The sequence below is a fragment of the Gymnoscopelus microlampas genome (assembly GCF_963454915.1).
Source record: "Gymnoscopelus microlampas genome assembly, chromosome: 17".
NCBI lineage: Eukaryota > Metazoa > Chordata > Actinopteri > Myctophiformes > Myctophidae > Gymnoscopelus > Gymnoscopelus microlampas.
In genome coordinates this window covers 31105760-31126904 of record NC_139954.1, presented here as the reverse complement: position 1 = coordinate 31126904, position 21145 = coordinate 31105760, and the positions used below count along the sequence as shown (strand labels likewise).

Genomic DNA, 21145 nt, shown 5'->3' with positions numbered 1-21145 from the left:
GTCAGTTTTTTAAACGATCAGGTGCTGATTCTGTACAAATGTATGTAGTAAATGTATGTGTTTTGTACACATGTGAGATAAGCTTGTGTTCCAAAACATGGACATTAACATTGTTGACATTAACAATGAATCCCACACACTTCTTTGAGTATTTTAGTTTTTTGAATATTTTCTGTCTTCTGATTCATGTATTTTAATATTGCTGTATATGTTTATCTATATGTTCTGAATCTCGGCTGCATTGAAAATGAGGGCCTAGCCCTCACCTGTACGCCAAGTTGAAATAAAGGTTATGATGATGATGATGATGATGATGATGATGATGATGATGATGATGAGGCCACTTTACATACAAAGGTAATTTATTGCACAAGCTCTTGTGAACTAAAGTGAGGACCTGGCATTTCAAAATATAATGGATGCAGGAAGTGTTTGCATCTTTCCTTTTCCCCCCCAAGTGTGAGTGTGCATGTGTGCACACACACTGAACATTGTGAACAAGCTTTACTGCAGGAACTGAATTTATTTATTTATTCTTGGTGTGTGTGCGCGTGCGTGCAAGCATGTGTGCGCACTGAACAATTTTTGGTATTCTTAACCACCTGATGATGCCACTGCTGCTCCTCTCTTGTGATTCCAGGCTGCAGTTACATTTCAAGATGAGAGGCAGGAGGATGTCTCCACATGGGAACCCACCCCTACATCCCTCAGTGAGATTTCAACCATGCCTATGAAAAAGGCAGCGCAGGGTTCAGAGTTCATCCGAGGGAAGGATGAAAGTGTTTCGTGTAGAGCCAGATCAATATATCGGTTTGGCCGGAAAAAAAATCCCGGTATCTGCAGTTATGCGGCCACTTGTGTCCTGATTTTTTACCTTTTAATTTTTTTTGAAAAGTTTTGAAAAGGACAGGTGGTTAAATAAAATAAAGTTCAGTTCATATTTAATTGGTTGATTGTTCATTGTATAATTAACGTTAAATGTTATTTTCATATATTGAACTTTAATATACTGTATGTACATGATAACATTTTGTATTTATGAAAACTTTATTTGTGTTTCTCAAATAGATAGATTTTGCAGAGGTTATCGGTGGTCTAGGACTGTCCCAAAATCAGGATCGGCATCAGACCCAAAAATGGGGTATTGGTCGTGCTCTGGTTATGTGGCAGACAGGTAGCTGATATTCAATCCCGGAGTGACACAAGGCGAACCTGCCCTGTTCACAGCGTAAACCAAATCTGATGTCGCAACAGCGTGACGTCAATACTGTACCTTTGCTTCACTATGCATCTGCTTAATTCAAAAGGAGGAAGATTAGGAAAAGGCCTTCATCCTCATTTTGCAATCCATTGTGGGAGACGGCGAGCATACCCTTTGATAAGTTGGCTCAGCACTGGCACTGTTTATATTTTCATGGTGACACAAAGGGTATGCCCCCCCCCCCCCCTCCAGATGCCCCTGCCGCCATGCCGACACAATGCCATGTTTCAGTGAAACTGGGTCAATCTACATTGAAAGCCGGAAGAGCTAATAATCGTTCAAAACTTATTGTCAGCCATATTTTCTGCCAGGAAATTAGATTAGAAAAACAGAAAAAGTTCTGCACAGAAGCAGCAGACTGTCTCCTGAACACGTTCGTCGTAATTGGCATGCAGCAGCCTACATGTACACAGACGCACTATACTCTCATTAAACCCCTGCACGGAGACCCCGCCACTCCTACACTGTAAAATCCTGCGGGCTCAATAACCATTATGGGATCAATTTGGTACACTCCCTGGGTTGAATTAACGCTCAGGATTTTGCAGTGTATACTTCAGAGGATATGGCAGCAAGATATCAGTGGAAGACAGAACTCTGCAGCACGACATATCCCCCCTCCCCCCTTTGCTCCACATGTAGCCATGACAACCTTACAGAGATAGGCAGGGAGGCAATCCGTGATTTTATGTGGCCTCTCGCCAACAAACTCATATAGTGATGAAATGCATGCGCGTGTGTATACTGAGCAAGCGCACGCGGCGAGCGGCAGCACTCTAAAACAGAGGAGACTGGTGAGCTCCAAGGACACTGTGGCCATGCCAGGGAGAGTCAGCAGGGCGGTCTGTGTACAGTAGAGGGCGGGATGATAAATGACACTTATTGGCACAGGGGAATCCTGTCCTGACAAATTTATTTCCAGAGCAGCCGGGACACAGAAAGGTATATAGTTGCACATTATCTTCTAAGAGAATATAATAAAGAGATTAGCAGGGCCTGAAAATTCCCAGAAGGACACAGGGGGTAAAACTGCAGTTCATCTGTTATCCTGAGTCAGAATCTGGGATGAATAAGAGATGCCTCCATGTTGAGAGAGACCTCCCCTAAAACTGAACAGATAAATTACGTACTGTAGGCACAACAAGAGAGACGTGACAGACATCAGACGACGGCGAGTGACTCCCATGTTCCTTTACTAAATCAAGGGCCTGTCTGTGATTGTCTGTCTCTATCTCTCTCTCTCTCTCTCTCTCTCTCTCTCTCTCTCTCTCTCACAACTCAGACCACAAACACTCCCCCAGTCATCATGGGAAATGAAATTAGAGAGACACTCATGTGTCTCTCTGCACACTGTTTTTAACAATCCCTTCATTCACAACTCTGTAAAGCCAAGCACACCCTGGGGGGATCAGGTTGCCATGGTCACCATCTTATTGCACATCTTCGCCAGTTGGATGTGGAGTGGAGAGGCTTGCATGGCTTTAACTCTCTTTTCTAAAATCACATTCTCTACACTCTACAGTAATAGAGGGGGAAAGATTGCATAATTTAACGTTGCCTCTCTTGATGTTACTGTTGTATAAGTCATGGCGGTGAAAGGCAAGAGCCAGTAATGGGATGAAAAAAAGAAAAAGCCTCATTGTCACGCTATGGAGGTAGATAATAAGATTCATGGTCACGGGTAACCGGGGTGTCGTCCCATTCCCCCCCCCCCACCCCAACGGGACAATCATATCCCCTTTATCATACTTGGCCAATGACGTCTCATCAGAACAATACCAGCGCCAAATCATACTCCGTGCCCAAGTCTTTAAACCACCATCACTGTCAATTCTCCCCCTCTAGCACAATGAGACTGGTGTATCAGACCGTGTAGCGCTGACTCCACCACGGCTCTCAGTTAAACAGGATTTAACAGTGCTCTGAGACTAGGCTGTCTACCTCATTCTCATTCTGAGCCCTGCCTCTCCCCTAACCACAGCCAACATATTACATATGAAAATACACGCCATGAAACACAAAACGCTGAGAGCCTTTGGTGGTCTGTAATATGACCCGATCACACGCAACTGGAATTTTCAATTACCCAGACCCACCTCACTGGGGAGTTGCGAGGAAGAGAGAGACATCTGGGGAAATTTCCAGAACAGGATTGTATATTTATCAATACATAGTGCACTGGTCTTCCGCAGAATTGTGGATGTATGGCTAACTCACTATCAATGTTACCCATCACTATTCATGCCTGAATTAGCTTTACAAAGTTATTGAGGCTTTGGTGACTAATTTACAGCATCCTGGGCTGAGCCGAGGCGCCCACTTGAGTGAGAGTCGACATGGCTTGTATCATGTTTGTCTTCTTAATCAGTGATCAAAAGACATGTTTTGGATGAGAAACTACCAGATGGAGTTAAACGTGTGCCCTGCTACCACGGTTTTCTGATTTGGCCACACCTCTCTGTGTGGAATGGCTGGTGAGTCAGTCAGTCAGTCAGTCTGTCACTGAGTGGGCATCCATATTGAAGCTGGTGAATCTGAAAGAAGCCCTTCATCAAGTTTCTACTCATTAAGTTGGAACCTCATTACCATTCAACTGTCAACAAGGCACACTGGAGCAGCTTACTGCCCTAATTGCATGCAATCTGAATGGATGGCAGTCAGCAAACGGGGAACGAATGAGTGTTGCGCTCATTGTGCTGTCCTCTGGACTGCTGTAAGTGTCTTGCCCTAAAAAAACACAGGTCACCCTTTTGTGACACAGCCCACTGAAACTTGGGTGGTCCTTATTGCCCCGATTTCTATGTCGACTTTTTGGGGAGAGAATGTTGTTTTTTAAAGTTATGGGAATAAGCAAAAAGAACGGATCGCCAGAGGCCTTTTGAGTGATCCCGATATACTTTAGGTCAGATATTGCTAGTCCCAGCAATAATACAGAGGAGAACTTTATTTTGTTCAAGGCAGTTGCTAAACCCCAGTGATCTCATCTCCCTTCAAGTACATCAGTATTTGCTGTCCTTTGACAAAATGTTAAGATGTCTTGGCAGTGATCAAATGTGGCCATGGGAATAATACATTTCAGAAACATGAAGAACAGGGTCTACAGTATGAACGTCTCAGTGGGAAATGAACTGCACAACATCACATGAACCCATGATGTATGCAACATCACTGTGACAGACGCCACTGACCTGTGTCCTGCTCACTGCAGGGATGGGAAAGGCTCATATATCACTGCATAGTATGGCTTACTAATCAGCAATATACAGTACTGGCTTAAAGCACCATACCAGCACAATTTATGGCATGTATAGCGCATGAACTATGACTCCAGATATTTGACATGTCTGCCAACCATTTTCCAAAGCATACCGTGGTTTCTTTGATATTCAAGGCTTCTGGGGCTTATATTCAGTTCAGTTAAGTACAATATGAAAATCTACTTGCAGAGCCTTGAATCTGGTTTGAGAAGGGTACACACACATTTTTATTTTTGGTCAAAGTTACGCTATTATCGCATTTGAATTCATTTTAAAGCATTTAAAAGCATTTAGAACAAGCCAAAAAAGTCCCTGATTTATATGGATAAAAGTGAAATGATCCTTTTTCTCTAGCATTTAATACCATTACACATTGCTGTGATGCATCTTGTCATAATTAGATCAGAGTATTATAGAGAATATAACTGTACTGGATAATATTGAGTGAGGAAAAACAAAGCTGCGGGGAGTACAAAAAACTGCATGTAGAACAAGCCATAAATCCTGGTCTTCAGTGAATCCTAATCTAAACTCTGATCTAGCCATTGTTGTGGAGGTAAAGTACTGGGGGATCGGATGCCCATTGGCTGGATTAGTAACCATCACAGAGGCCATGGGATTCAGAAAACCGTGCTTGCTGAGGACTTGACATTGTGTGTGTGTGTGTGTGTGTGTGTGTGTGTGTGTGTGTGTGTGTGTGTGTGTGTGTGTGTGTGTGTGTGTGTGTGTGTGTGTGTGTGTGTGTGTGTGTGTGTGTGTGTGTGTGTGTGCGTGCGTGCGTGCGTGCGTGCGTGCGTGCGTGCGTGCGTGCGTGCGTGCGTGCGTGCGTGCGTGCGTGCGTGCGTGCGTGCGTGCGTGCGTGCGTGCGTGCGTGCGTGCGTGCGTGCGTGCGTGCGTGCGTGTGTGTGCGCGCGTGAGTATTAACATCAAGCCAATTTGCACTCCATGTGTCTCGTTATTATGGAGCGGGAATAACAACGTTACATCCCAGGCTAATGTAAGCATGGTGGGGAGATACTGTACTTGCATCCGCCTCTTCTCATGTCTCCTATGGAACGTGAATAAAAACTTAAGAGGGAGAACTATGGGTCTGTAATTAAATAATTCATGGCTTTTCTCAGACCAGGGGCTGTACTGTGGCTCTAATGGAGAGAACACAAGCGCCTGAGCTTCATTTGTGTGTGTGTGTGTGTGTGTGTGTGTGTGTGTGTGTGTGTGTGTGTGTGTGTGTGTGTGTGTGTGTGTGTGTGTGTGTGTGTGTGTGTGTGTGTGTGTGTGTGTGTGTGTGTGTGCTCACGCGCGCGTGCGTTGCGTGTGCGTGCGGGGCGGGTTGCAGTGATTGATTGAGTAGAGAATTAGACATTTGAAGGCCCATATATTATCAGCCTGATGCCATTGGTTCACATTGGTAGAAAAGGGGGTGGGTTGAGGTTCTGTTATTAATAATAGCATTGGCTTTCTTCAATGTCTGGGACTTAGTCATTAGACAGTGGTTGGACAAAAATGAAATAATATCATCTTGTAGGTATATACATAAGTGTCATATATGTGTGTGTATATAAATTATACACACACACACACCAGCTATCTTGGCTACACTGTTTTTGTTGTTTACTGCTGATAATACGGAGCAACAAGCCACAAAAGCAAAAGGTAAGGATGCCCTCTAGGAAGTATATATAACAGAGAGTCATGTCCCTATCCACGTCAAACTGGCCAAGACTGCATATTAAATAGGTGCTATACGCATTTCTTATACATGACATATTGGCATCCCAACACAGCTTACTAATGATAGTTCTGAGGTATTTTAACTTTATTCAATGTTTGCAGTGGTATAGGGAGTAGAAGGAATAAAGTATAAAAGAGAAAGAAATAATGAATATATTTATCGAGAAAGAGAAAGACAAGTGGAATGTGTTCATATTCTTTTGTTGCATATCACTAAGGTTTGACTGGTGCTAATTGAACCTGACTTTTTCCTTCATGCTGACAAATGAGCGCAGAGCACTGTCCTTCCCCATTTATACTCATCATTCCCATCTCCCTCTCTACAAGTTACATTCAAACACATCACCCACTCACAGGTCCTCTGCTGGTGGAGCTTTCACCACCCGTCAGCAAACATTAAGCATCATCCACATAGTTCCTTCGAGGATATGTCAGACCAACGACTACTGGAAAGACAGAGAGGTTATCATGCGGACCCGTTCCTCTAATGAACCCTCTGCTGTCGACGTCATTCGACAGATGGCCTCCGATCGCTTTTGGGCAAAAAAAAACTTCAGGTAAAATGCAAAACAGTAACATCTACGAAAAGAGTGGCATTTTGTGGTCAAGTGGTGCAGCACTATGCAGTCAACAGTCTGGACAACAGTCTGTCTTGTCTGCACTACAGACGCCTGTTCACACAGCCAGTGTACTAAGTAGGCCACAGTATGGTATGTGACCCACGAGATAGATAGATGGCCCCTTTTTGTTTCTCGACCATCTGATACCCTGCCTGGCGAGGTGGAATCCTATCCCTCTGAGCCAGAGGAACAGGAACCATAGCCTTGTGTATCAGTTACGGTTGGGGGTTGGCACTTGTGTTGTTTTTCAGGCACAATGAGCATAAATCCACCTCAGATTAAGTCCGTCACTAATGGCACAAAATGTTCCTGTAATGAAAATACAAGATCATCAGCTAACTGCTTGTGAAAAGTGATTTCAAAACCACACAATCATCTTCCCTCACCGCTGCAGGGGTAACATCAATCTCTGTTGGGCACAAGCCAAGCCGGCCATTCATTTAAGCATCCCCTGCCTACCTCTGCAGATGGTTGACATTCCCATTTGCTAGAATGAACTGGACCGCACCAAACACAGTCATTACATGATCATGAGCGTGTGTAAACAGCAGATAGTTATTGACACCTCATGCTTGTGGCATCCAACATGAAGGCAAGTCCTGCTAAATCGTCTATGTTTCAACCAGCCTCCTTCGAAGGGTGCTACAAGGACAAAACCCATCAGTTGGTATGGGAGAGGAAGCACTTTGGATGAATGGATGTAGAGCTGAGTGCTACAGGCATAAAAATTTCAAATGGTCCACTGGCTACAGAGGCCAAAAAAAGAAAGTAGAAAAAAGGCATCTCGTTATCATCCTTAAAGGATAAGCTTTGTACAGTGAGCTAGGCAAATGGAGAGGAAAGCCAATTTTGCATTGTATTTGTTCAAAAGATAAGCAACCTTTTCTCCCCCATATTATGCACCAGTGATTTGGGAAAATGGTCTCCATAGGACACCGTAGGCAATACGCAACCCCAAAAAGACCACTGACATTTCTTCCACCAGTGCTGCGACAACTGAAGAGATTGAATATGTGTTAAATTGAGCATTGAGAAAAGCTTTCTGGTAGAAGGGCCCCTCTCTCTCCTCTCTCCTGTGCAGTCTCTTCGGCTTGCATCAGCTCAGCCTCCTTGCAGCCCGTTACAAAAGCCAGACTGACCGCACAATCACCACAAATCAACTAAATCATTGTGACACTGTTATGTCTGCAAGAATGCCAGCCAATGATTGACAAACCGAGGTAAAATGTATGCATGATCCGTACAAAATAATACCGCAGCGTTGTAGGGCTTATTGAAAGGCAAAGCATGAATGTACAGTAAGTGTAAATTATAGTGCACAAAAATGAATACGTTCCTCATCCGGTTACACTGACGATGTTGGTTTGCTGTAACTGCTGAGTAAATACAGTATAGTGCACTTGTGAGAATATAGATCGCAACGTTACAAATCATCTGAGATAAATAATGCAATGCCAAAAATGCAGCAAAAGGTGTCATTTGGGGCACATAGAGGGCACTTGTGTTTAGCTCGTGTCCTTGCAAAGAGGGAGGGAAAGATCTCCTAATTAGTCGCTGACACAGTCTGCACACAAACGCCAATTACTCTTTTATTATGACTCCTTTATTATGACTCACCTCACCCAAAGGACACAAAATAGCTATCAGGCACAATCTGAGTTAAATGAGGACTGCACACTGTTATGAAATCTCACGGTAAGATTCTCAAGTGAGCCACGTGTGATGTACAGCACATGAGAACGCTAGCAAGACACATTAGGGCTCCATGCTTTCTGAAGCAGTGGTTCTCAAATGTTTTCATGTCAAGGACCCCCAAAATGATATGTATTTGGCTGCGGACCGCCCCTATCTAAAAAATATAGCTCATAGCACGGCACTCGGTGCTGCGCTATGAGCTTGTATATCTGCTATTTTTGAATAGCCAAAGTATAAAATATGGTTAACGTGGTTCAAATCATTGTGACGCTATATCAACTAATTTTGCTGGGGACCCCTTGCAAGGACCCCTGGGGGTCACCGGACCCAACTTTGAGAACCAATGCTTTGAAGGATTGATCAGGGCCTGAGCAGGAAGTCTGATAGCACACTGTGGGAATAAAGACTTCAACCACAGTGCTTGGGAAACAGTCGACCAGACATATCCACAACACACTGCCCACTCACTATCCGTTCCGAGTTCAGTTTCAAGTAGCTTTACTACCAAGCCCCATTCATTGCACACTGAAAAACGCCTCTGTTCCATTTCCCTCCATCACCACTTCTCTGCTCTTTTCTCTATCTACTCATCTATCTCCCTCATTCTGAGACGGAAGTACTGTGGTCAGAGAATTGCTAGGTCGTCTATTCTCAGGAAAATAGCAGTCTTTTCCCTTACTCCACCCTGCGTTTGTGCTGCTAAATTGGGGTTGTAGAGTATACCTTATTGAAATACCACAAGTTCAGAGGAATGCTTGGGGGAAGTGCATCTAATCTCTCTCTCTCTCCACATCTCACATCTTAACACTTTGGTATGGTGCTGCCTAATTGAATGCATACATCAACTCAACATCAAGCAACACAATATATGCATTAAAAAACATATCCAAAACTGTAATTTTGACAAACATCTGCTTTAGATGCAAAAAGTATCTACATTTATATTTGTTTAATATCTATTTTTGAGTGGTGCCAACCACTCCTACATTTGACTTTGTCCGTGTGTCCGTATGTCCGTCCGTCCGTATGTCCGTCCGTCCGTATGTCGATCCGTCCGTAAGTCCGTCCGTATGTTTGAGCACGGCTGATAGGTCAAGCTTCACGTGACACGTGACAATATGTTGTCACGTGTCACGTGACAACATATTGTTGCTGATTGTTGCGGATGCAACCAGTTACACTTTCAAAGGCACCACTCTCTTCACACTGGGTGTGATTTTTGAGTGGTGCCAACCACTCCTATATCTGACTTTGTCTGTGTGTCCGTGTGTCCGGGTGTATGTCCAATAAACAAACATTGATGACAACATCCATACGGGGCTCATCAAAGGCACCACTCTCTTCACACAGGGTGTGGTTTTTGAGTGGTGCCAACCACTCCTATATCTGACTTTGTCTGTGTGTCCGTGTGTCCGGGTGTATGTCCAATAAACAAACATTGATGACAACATCAATACGGGGCTCATCAAAGGCACCACTCTCTTCACACAGGGTGTGATTTTTAGATTGTGTTTGAATAATATGGTTAATCAATACCTGGGATCACAAAAGCAATTCAAATGACACCTCCACCCATTCAAGAACATTAAAAACCAACCTTTCTATCCAACTACCTATATTAGTATAGTATATCAGCGCCTGTGGGTCTCACACGTCTACGTCTGCAAGTGAAGAACTGTGAAATACCATGTGCATGGAGCCAAGTGTTTGTGTTGTGAAGATGTCAGGTCTCTGACAAGGGATGTGATAGCAGAACAGTTCAGTCGTTCCTAGCGCAGCACACTTTCCCAAGGATGTATTAATAGTTTCAAGGGGTCTAAAGAATGATAAGAGGCTGCTAGTCAACAATCAAAGATCACTGCACCATGCTAAAGACTTTATACTCTGTTGAAAGACTGTGCCAGCCGACAGAAATAGTACTTTTTACAGATATTTATATATATATATGTATACTGTGTATATATATACTGTATATATATATATATATATATATATATATATATATATATATATATATATATATATATATATATATATATATATATATATATATATATATACATACAGTATACTGTATAGTTGTGTTATAGATGTTATAACTATATACAGTATATAGCTGTATATAAACATCAAGCCAATTACCAATTTTTTTTTTCAGCTGACACAGTAATTTGATGATGAATTAACTTTTAAAGATGTGAGCCAGCTGACTTTATGGAGATCACTCCCATCTCATTCATGTATTCAGCACTTTTAAGTTATTCAGTTGCCATGCCAACTGGTTGCCAGGTTAACGACAGACTGCTGCTGCAATGATAAAGACAAGAAATCTCCCTCAGCCACACGGTGTGGGAGGGCGAATAATGAAAAATCACATTCTGACTTTAATATTCTCATCAGGAAATGTCCCTGTAGGAATAAATTAACAATTTACCGAGATGTCGAAAAGCTCCTCCGTGTCATCCAGCATGCGCACCCTGATGCTGACTTGTCGTCCCGGGGGCATGGTTGGAGGCTTGTGGCCGGGGTCCAGGGTACTGATTCCCAGAGTCTCTGGGGCTCCAAGACGCTGGCCTGCTATGGAGGCCACTGGTTCTGGCTCCACCATGGTGCTCTGCGCTGATGCTGCCCAGCCTGTACAAGAAGCCATGGTATGTGAGGAACTGGAAGGTGTAAACACTCAAACACACACAAATGTATCTCTATGCACAGCGATGCCAAAATTAGGGAGATGTCTGTCAATGTATTTATTAAAACTGATTTGAAAATACACACACTCCAGATTCCTGCTATCGGACGCAAGTACAGAAGTAGATGGTTTACATGAAATAAATTAGAGCACAGAGGAGAGAGTTCAGAGCTTTGTGTGTCACAGTAAAGCCCAATTTATTCTCTGTTGTACGACTGTGTCATGTGCTGAGAACAGCCGATCTACAAGCTCCAAACGCGTCACGGAATCGGATGCAACATGTTGTGAGCTTGTAGATCTGCTATCTTGGTTGCACGACACCATCGTATGAAGTACAGTATAAATCATGCTTAATGATGTAACTGCAAATTACGTATTTGCACTCTAAGCTAATGGGTGATAATTGAAGCCTTTGGGATAACCAATTACTGTACAAAGAGTCTTTGTGATTTCAAGGCACAGTGCAGCCTAAATGTAATAACTGAATAACATATCTTGGCTTTAAAGATCAAAGAGTCAACAGAATGACTTGAATCAGGAAGTCGTACAACTTAGTACCACACAGACACAGGTTTTTATTGTTCCCAAGGGCATCATGTCCGATCTAAAAGTGGAAACGGAAGCAACATTAATGAATTGGGCTGTATGTATTGGCAAGTACACAGTAGGCTGTAGCAGATAAAGCCCACAGTTCAGTTATCTACTGTAGATCCAGCTGTGAATATTATATTTGGTTAGGCAGTTGGCGGTTGAATGTTCTTTACCATGGGGAACTTGCTGCTCAGATAACTTGAAACGTGAAGTATAGCGTTAATATTTGCAGAATAATAACTTAATAATAATTAATAATAATAACAAAAAAAACATTTGCAATTGTGGTCACGATTGGGCCCTCAGTGATGTTTTAATTAAAGCTGAGGCCCAGTATTCCTAAATGATGCTAAAATGTGACACATTCTGTGGCTATTTATGAAGACTAGCCCCCAGGTGCTGGAATATGTTGGGACTAGTCATGGAGCCATTCATTCTGGGTTGACACATGAGAAGGCCACTATCTGCCCCTACCACCCCACCCCACCCCCTGTCTACACAGCCAGACCCCCAGAGGCCCTGTTGTCCTCCTTTAATTCTCCCTTCATCACACATTCCTGCCTGCTGATGTCACCTCGAGACCCCACCAACTGGTTCATCGGCGTGTGGTGGTAGTGGGCACTGGGCAGTTGTTCAGACAACACAGTGGTGGGTGGGTGCCGTGGCAACTTAGAACTTACAATGTTGCCAAGTTCAAGGTTCTGAAAGCTAAGTTAGCCATTTTCAAAGAGCGGACATTTCAATCCAAGGAAGCCTGCACAGGCTAAAAGCGTAAGCTATCTGTTTAATTCTAACAGATGTCTAAGAGCGGATCAAACAAACTGTTTGTTTCCAGTGAGGGAGGGAGCGGTCCTCCACTGCATGCAGTGAATGAGTTCATACTATAGATGGAGTTAGGTTGTTGAATCAAATGCCTCTTCAAACAGCTGACGATGTGTAGCAATAGTGTGTGCTCATAATTTGCACCTGTCCATTGGCTGTCATCACAAGGCAGTGCGTGAGATGAAATCTGTTTGAGTTTTCCACCGTTCTTCATTCCCTTGGTTGGTTGATAGAAACCAGAGTTAACGTGGTCATCGGGGTCATAGAATGAAAAATGCATATCGCTCAGTCCAAAACTTCAATTATGACACTGTACCCCTTCATGCCACCATCACAGGCCCCTGGCTTGATCTTTGGCAAGTGTTTTATGTCAAGTCTGTACATTCATGGCTTATATGAACCCACGTTTGCAGTAACCCAACACTCTTCAAACAAAAGATGAGTGAAACAGAGGGCAATGAAAGAGCAGACAGTGATTATTTCAGCCAACACCTACCCCACCCTGCCCCCAAGCTCATGAATCAACCAGTCATGAGCTTCAGTCTATGCAGGTCTTCTAAATAAGTAACCCAGTTTCTGGCCCCAAAAACTAACACAAAAAAACAACAACATACAAAACCAGTCACCAGGCAATGGCATCCAGCTCCACACACGCTACCTTGTTACAGGGGTGGTGGTGTGACGTGGGCAATTTAAGCTCAATAGATTGGAATTCAATGTTGGAGGGTCATTTAGGTACAAACCCATATTTATAGTCTACTCTGCACCGACAATTGCAGATATAAGAGCTCTGCAACGCGTTGTGAGCTTGTAGATCGTCGCCCGATACCGTCGTACGAAGAAGCATAAATCAGGCGGAGCGTTTTCTGGGGTGAATTACCCTGCCTTTGAACTTGTTTGCTTGAAATTCCCCACAACTGTGTAACATGTAGCTGGTGTATAGTCAGTAACTGTAACAGTGCTTTCTCTGTCTGTATGCTGGGGCACACACACTCCACACACACAGAGCCCCTTCAGTGCAGTCCAACACATGCAGGCACCATTTCTGCAGCTGCACAGCTGGATTTCATTACTGACAGCTGAACGGCCAGAGGAGAGGACTGCATGGTTGAGCCAAGAGTCTCTACCTGAAACATGCCCCTCAAAAGCCCCCATTTCCACTTTATTCAGCACCACGGATCTGCATTGATCCTTGGGTGTGGCTCGCCTTTGCATGGTATGGAAGTTCCCCGCTGATATCAGTGAGACAGCAGCACAACATGTGTGCATTTAAGGAAATTAAGATGTTGCGTCGCGTCGGGCATTGGATGATTCAATGTGAGATGACGGTGACCAACAACGGGCTACCCTGGTGCCATGATAACCCAAATTGAATGGGAATTTAAGTATTTTCACAAGAGCCGCATTCTACACAGTGAAGTAAAAAGAAAATCAATGCTGGTCTTCCTTCCATCCATGTGTAGACTGTTCCCGCAAAGGTCTGATTGTGTTGACATCATTAATGTAATCTAGGTTAAGAGAGCAGGCTACAGCAGGTAATCCTAAAGACATTAGTATGCAGCCACGCGTAGATGTGACTGACATGGACCGCCTGCCTCACCTGACCGACTAGGCAACAAAGTAGCAAATCCACAATGTGCAACATTTTGACATTTGCGTCATTTAAATGTGGATCATAGTTCATTCCGCCACCAAGCCATGACTGAGTGAAATGTCTGCAGCATTACATTCATTTACCTTCGGTATGTCTGGGGCTCTGAGCAGTGACCGCTATGCTTAAGTACATATACATGCACTAAATAAAGCTTAGACGCTGTGTTTCAAGTATTTTCCCACAAATCCACTAAAGCCACATAAATAGGTGGCAAAAAATACTTCCCCGACTTATGTCTAATCTCCTCAAACAAGTTGATCACACCTTCTACACACAGAACTTGAGCTATTATTAATAATGGAATCTTACCCCTTCTTTGAAATGTGGGCAATCCACGTATGTATTTCCCAGCTGACAGAAGATATTACATCCACCTCCAGTCGCAGCGAGCAGCTTCAGGAGCCTGGTTCACTTTTAGATGCTGGACGTTCCGGAGAGAGGCTTTTTCATGGTCGCCATTGTGGACGACTCTGCGTGTATGTGCCGAGGAGAGACTGGAACGGGATTACATTGGAGCGAGCGGCAGATCCACTTGGTGCGAACTCACACAATGAAGGAGGTGCAGTGCCTCCAGCTTTTGTAACAGACCGCGTCGACTGAATAGTAATAGCACCATCTAGTGGTGGAATGTGGAATTCAAAAACAAATTCCTAGTATGTCAAGTATTACATTGATTTCTTAACAGCTGTTGGTTGATCTTTATTCTTTTTTATTTTTATTTTATTCTATTTTTTAGTACATTTTAGTATACTTATTTATTTTTTATATCCAAGGCTACTTATGGTACTTACTTATGCTACTAATGATTGATTGATTGACTGACTGACTGACCGACTGACCGACCGACGGATTATTCTGTGAAGTGAAACAATCGTTTAAATTTAATTTAATAAATTCTCATTTCTAATCCATTTTCGTATGGTCAACTTCAGTCACTTGTATATCAACATTCTCAGTGAACAGTAATAGTTCACCCGAGCCCAGCACTGCTGAGAGAGCTGAAGTCGATTTTGATAATTGTGACAAATGTCAGTGTTTAATCATGTAGAGAGATCAAACATCTTATTCTGATCATTTGAAACAAGTCCTACCTGGTTTTCTTTCCAATATGATGGACATGTAATGACTTGCCTTCTGAGTGAGGAAGGCAAGGAAATCATGTCACAGACTTAGGGAGAGCGAGCATAGAGGGACATTACTACAGTGAAAAACACGTTGCAACATTAACTTTATGAAAATATTAGTGTTATTATGAAGTTACTATTATGCCACCAGTGGGAACTGTGTACTGCACTTCATACATGATCCACTAGAGGGCACCTCGGTTAGTCTTGAAGCATGAGAAGCAACAGCAAAACACCCACATCTTACTTCGGATTAAAAAAAGAAGTGAAAAACAAAAGCTATTGATTATTGCCTTTTCTATTCAATTTGCACTGCTGCTGATAGGTAATAAAAGCCGATGAAATTTAACTGGCACAACGTAGCCTATTTGTGCCCTAAATTCTAGGACCTAAAACACATTATTTTCCAAGCAGTGGTTTTGTTCCATTCTCACCAGTTGCCAGTAGGAGAGCTGTATTTCTAATCATCATGTGGATCCTTCCACAGCTGAAAAATGTATCTTGGAAAAAATTATGTCACATCTGAGCTTAATGCTTTGGGTATGCTTGCTTATTGATATATTGAGATATCAGTTATTATGTATTGCACATCCCAAAAATAGGAATAGACTTAGAAACAAAAACATACAAACAAAAACTGGGTGGTCTGGGGACTATAAGGTTGCATATATAGGGTTTATCTCCCACCCATTTCAAATCACAAGCTATAATGTTGCTCTATTTTCCCTGCTTCTGTTTTTTTACTCAGGGACTCTTTGCTCCTCTTTATGGAGAGTGTCCTGGGGCTGTGGTCTGGACCAGTGCCTCCTCAACACCCACTCCACCATGTTCCTGAGTCTGGGGACAGGCATAACAGACACAAGCACACAGTGTGGTGGAAGGCTAGAACTAGGCTTCATTTCATGTTAGCTGTCCGCCCACCTCCTCACTGGCAGGAAGAGAGATCTCCTACGCCTTGTGATATGGGACTGAGATGTAGAAATCACACTCAGTGTCCTGGCAGCTTCAAGAAGCCCTCTGGAGACATCTGCTTGGAAGTAGGGAAAAGATGAACATTCAAACAGGGGTGTGAATCAGAGCAGGAAAACCTCTGCAGGGAAGAGAACGTGGAGAAAAACTAGTGATGTTGTAGATTAGGAATAATAGCTTAATTAATGTAATTTATTTGAGCCATGATCTGGCTGGGTAATGACCTGGAATTATATTTTCTATCAACTCATGTTTTAATTTCTTAACCACTTTAACACTGTTATCCCAGTTTGGGGCATGTCATGTGAAAATGTAAAATAAAAAACAGTTTTGAAAATGTTACAGTACAAGCTCTAAACGCATTGTGGTCTGACAAATTATGAGCCTGTAGATAGTCTATTTTTTGAAATAATGTAGAACATTTTGTTGGTAAGTTTTTAAAGAGGATATACTTATAATGTTGGCCTAGCATAGCCTGCCTTCTCGAAGCCTCTCGTGACTGGCGGGTGGAACTGGAGACACTTCTGCACTTTCTCTTCCTCAACTGGAGTGTAGTGTGCCCTATCCATTCTGCTTCGTTCTCGTAGGGCATCTGTGGGCTGAATAGGCAAACCTGCTCGCAGAGGCTGTTGGGACAAAATCCTTGCATAAAGGCCTGCAGAGCAACTTCCTCTTGTTCCGGGCAAGAAAATGCAGGGTAACTGCATTGGGTCAGTAAATGCAGGTCAGTGGCTTAAGTGCCCAAGCTCTCTTTCTACCTCCTTGTCCTTGCAGACAGTCGTTCTCTGGCTTCATCCTGGAACTATAAGAACTGTTGAATCTGTAAGAAACATCATAATTTAAGCTCATATGCTATGATGCTTTCTAATAAATCTGAATGTTGAAACTTGAAACACAGGCCGGCTGAATCGCTACACCAAAGGGACCATGACAGTGGTGTTCCTCTCAGTGGATGACCGAGAGATTTGTAACGCTCGTCCTTCAAATACCAGCGCCATATGAACGGCGTTCTCACAGTCTGATCGCACTACCCGAAAACATGTGGGAATGCCTCACCTTTACTCTGGAAACCGTCAACGGTCACCAAAGTTCACATTCCTCTTTATTGTTATTCATAACTTTACATCAGAGATGCACAGCAGAACGAAATTATGTTGCAATGGCTCAGTTAAAACATCACTGTTTCACTCTCTTTTAGTTTGTTTGCGCCGGATGTCTTCGCCAGGCTGGGCAGCCAAAGGCCGGTACAACAGATATTCTGACAATGGGTACAACAGGTACAGCGGGTATTGCAGAGCCGGGTGGGGCATGCATCTTATTCATCAGTCAGAGTTCAGCGTTTGCATACCTGGTTTTATTGATTCTGCCTTGTCTGCTTTATCTTTGAAAGAAAAATAAAATCCTTTCTCTAACACTTATGCTGCCAGTGTGCCAGTGATTACCCTCCCCCGTGCCAATGATGGCACCTGTGCCTAAGGTTGCCTACCCCAGCTCTACATGTACAATGAAATAGCCTGCTGTTGATAACCTGGCACCATGAGCGACCACTCAGATTTATTTAAAGTGCAAATTTCGTCAGTGTGCTAATTTAAAGTGCAGAAGCGGGTTTCTCACTGTCTTCGTAAATAAATAAGGGAACAAATATGGGTATACTGTATGATGAAGAAATTATCACCTGGCATTTGCTGCACTTTATCCAACCTCGGTCAGGCATATTGTTTATCAGCATATGGTAAAGCCCAGTTATAATTATGGGGTAGTAAAAGCTCTGCATTCCCCCTGGAACCATCAAATATTTTTCCAAGCCATCAGCGACAACTATGTTATTTCTGTAAATTCATATTCTCAGACCCACTGTACCGCATTCTATGGGATACATATGTATGTGCTATGAGGCTATGGAGTGAATCGGGTGCAAGCTGTCCATCCAGCAGATCTACTACTAGTGAGAGTGTGCTTGATCCAACACTAGGCCTACTGTTTTACAATTAGAGAGAGAGACACAGAGAGGCCAAGGCACTGGCACCTATGACGTTTGCATGTGTTCGCACTAAAAACGCATGCCGGTTTTTGAATCTATGACGCATGCCATGTCCACACATGCACCACAGACAGATAAACATTCAGACGGTGCAGACACACCAAATGAGTTGACAATGCATCTAGATGCACTCACTGGACCCCCTGCGCTCAGGCCAGAGAGTGGTGCTAGATCTAGATGCTGTGTTGCAGTTAAGTATATTTATGCCTCCTTGGGCGGTGCTTGGTTTTGGTTTTGCTTTAACTCATGGCGGCCAATTAATACACAATATCATTTTATAGCAAAGCAGAAGGCCTACACTACAGTATGTTATAACGTATGGGGACTGTTTGTAAACCTTGCTGTGTCATCATGCACTGTGCGGCTGTGTCGGATGCTCTCCATAGAAAGTTAATTGGATTCATTGACTTGATGTATGTCAACACATCCAGTGTGTGTGCACCATGAAGAGACCAAGGTACTTGGGTGCACCACACACAGTGAGAGACTGAGAGAGACCACGACACCTACCGTATGGCGTGTGAGCGTTCATACAGACAGACAGATAGACAGACAGACAGACAGACAGACAGACAGACAGACAGACTGCAGCACCTATGATGCACGTGCATGTGCACGCTCACGGGTTCAGTTAAAGCCCATGTTTTAAGACCCAATAAAGTGTCCCTTTTCAAAATGTTGGAATTTTCTGACCTTTCCTTCATAGTTCAGGTTCTACAGGGTTAAAGCCCATGTCTGATTAAGGTGTGACAACATGCCAATGTGACAACATACACTACAAACCCATGACACAGGTCATGTGCATACATTTGCGTGCACTGGACACAGTGAGACAGAGAGACACAGTTTGACGTTACTGCATCAGAGAGTGTTTAAGTATTATTAGGCTGTTCCTCGTAGCAGAGATTTGCCCTCCCCTATGCCATTTATCACTTTTTTAATACATTTATAAGAGTCGCCATGTCAACTTATTATGAGAAGGTTAACAACAATAATAAGTGTAATAATAATAATAATAATAATAATAATAATAATAATAATAATAATAATAATAATAATAATAATAAAGTAGTAGGATAATAATAATAATGTATGTTCCAAAACTTAAGTGCTCCCCTTTGAGTCTGCAACATGAGTCAAATCTTCTGCTTAGTCACCATTTCTCTTCCTTTGAATAACAGGCCATTAGAGCCAGAGCTAGACTTTTACATTGCTCTATCCCCCGCTGTTCCTGTCGCTCAGGCTGGAATGAGTACAGGGCCCCACACCTCCACACTTATTGCTCTGCACTCGAACTCCAGCCTAATTGCCTGTGTTGCTAGGTTAAGCTCAATCAGAAATATCCTGCCCAGTCTGAATTCCATTTGCAAATCCCCCTGTTGCTCATATTCTATCACAAGTGCTACTTTGATTAAACTAGATGGGAAGAATCCATTGATCACAGCCAGTGATCAATCGAATCAGATCAAGGGAATCAAAGTGAATGGTTTTGACATCATTTCCAGATATACTGCAAACCATGCCAACACAAAACTATATTGTATATTCATTTTGAATGTATTTATTTAAGCAGATTCATAATTGGCATTAAAGTGTAATATAGCAATTTCCACATAGATAGTTTTAGCAGTAAAAACCTAAATTGTGCTATTGGTAGGATACAGTATTTGACCCCTATCAGTTCCTAGTGTACCCTACGTCACTCAAGAAATATGGTAAATCTGAATTCTTAACATTGTAAACCTATCAGTAGCATTTAGTTACTTTCTCATGTTTATTGTGTGACATGTGAAGCTTGGTATCTGATTTTGGATACTTCAGTACTGTCAACAGATGAGATGGTCATATTTGCGATGGAACAATTTATATCTTGTATTCTTGTTATCATTCCGACTTTAGATACTTGATCATGTCTGGCAACACAGACATGTCAAACATCCCTGGAATGTACAGTACTAGCAGGAGAGATGGGTGGGGAATTGTTACAGCTGATCAAGCAGAGGGCAGGAAACTATTTTGTGAAGAGAGGCCATTTGAGGCATAGCAACGGGAGATGGTCCCTGAAGAGCAGATCGACAACAGATCTCCTGCAGAGACCTCCACCTCCACAGCTAGCAGGGGTGCTGCTGTATCATAAACAGTCTAAATGGAAAAGAGGCCCCGTCAGCAACAAGCTGCTCTTAACTGCTGCTGAGTCTAGACTAGAAAACAGAAACATAACAATTGATGACTAATTGATTTTTAGAAGGGTTCTTATTTTCTGAGTCAAATAGCATTCAAATATAAAATTCACCATGCTGTGCCTATCAAGACTGATGACTGAAACATAGTATAAATAGGCCATGTGGAGGAACATATAGACTACTGTACAAAGAAGTCATCTGGTTGACACAGCTGCACAAGCAATATTTGGTTTAATTCAATAAGGCCCAAAAAATCTATCTAACCAGAGATACTCTTTTAATCTTTTCAGTTGAGTGTATTTGCACATACTACATCAGAAAACTGTGGTCAATGGGCAATGGTGGCTTATCAATATTGTCCTGTCATAAGGCAAATAACAACATGCTTACTGTATCTGCACTTAAGCATAAGGGATGACTTCAGTGACATGTAACACTGTATTTGCAGGCTCAGAATGACTTAACATGTTTCTTTCTGTCTTGTAGAACAAAACTACAATTTACTAGA

General features: G+C 42.7%; 1 protein-coding gene across 2 annotated transcripts in view; it reads right to left on the bottom strand.

The window, feature by feature from the left end:
- LOC311064860 (FERM, ARHGEF and pleckstrin domain-containing protein 1-like) overlaps window positions 1-14805 on the bottom strand; it is a 66462-nt gene extending 51657 nt beyond the window's left edge. For both annotated transcript variants that reach the window (XM_084084863.1, XM_084084864.1), the window contains exons 1-2: window positions 14630-14805; window positions 10999-11198 (exon numbers count right to left, since the gene is read on the bottom strand). In XM_084084863.1, coding sequence (XP_083940989.1) covers window positions 10999-11172 — 174 coding nt within the window. In that variant the 5' untranslated portion in view covers window positions 11173-11198; window positions 14630-14805. The remainder of the gene's footprint in view (window positions 1-10998; window positions 11199-14629) is intronic.
- Window positions 14806-21145: the final 6340 nt, after the last annotated feature.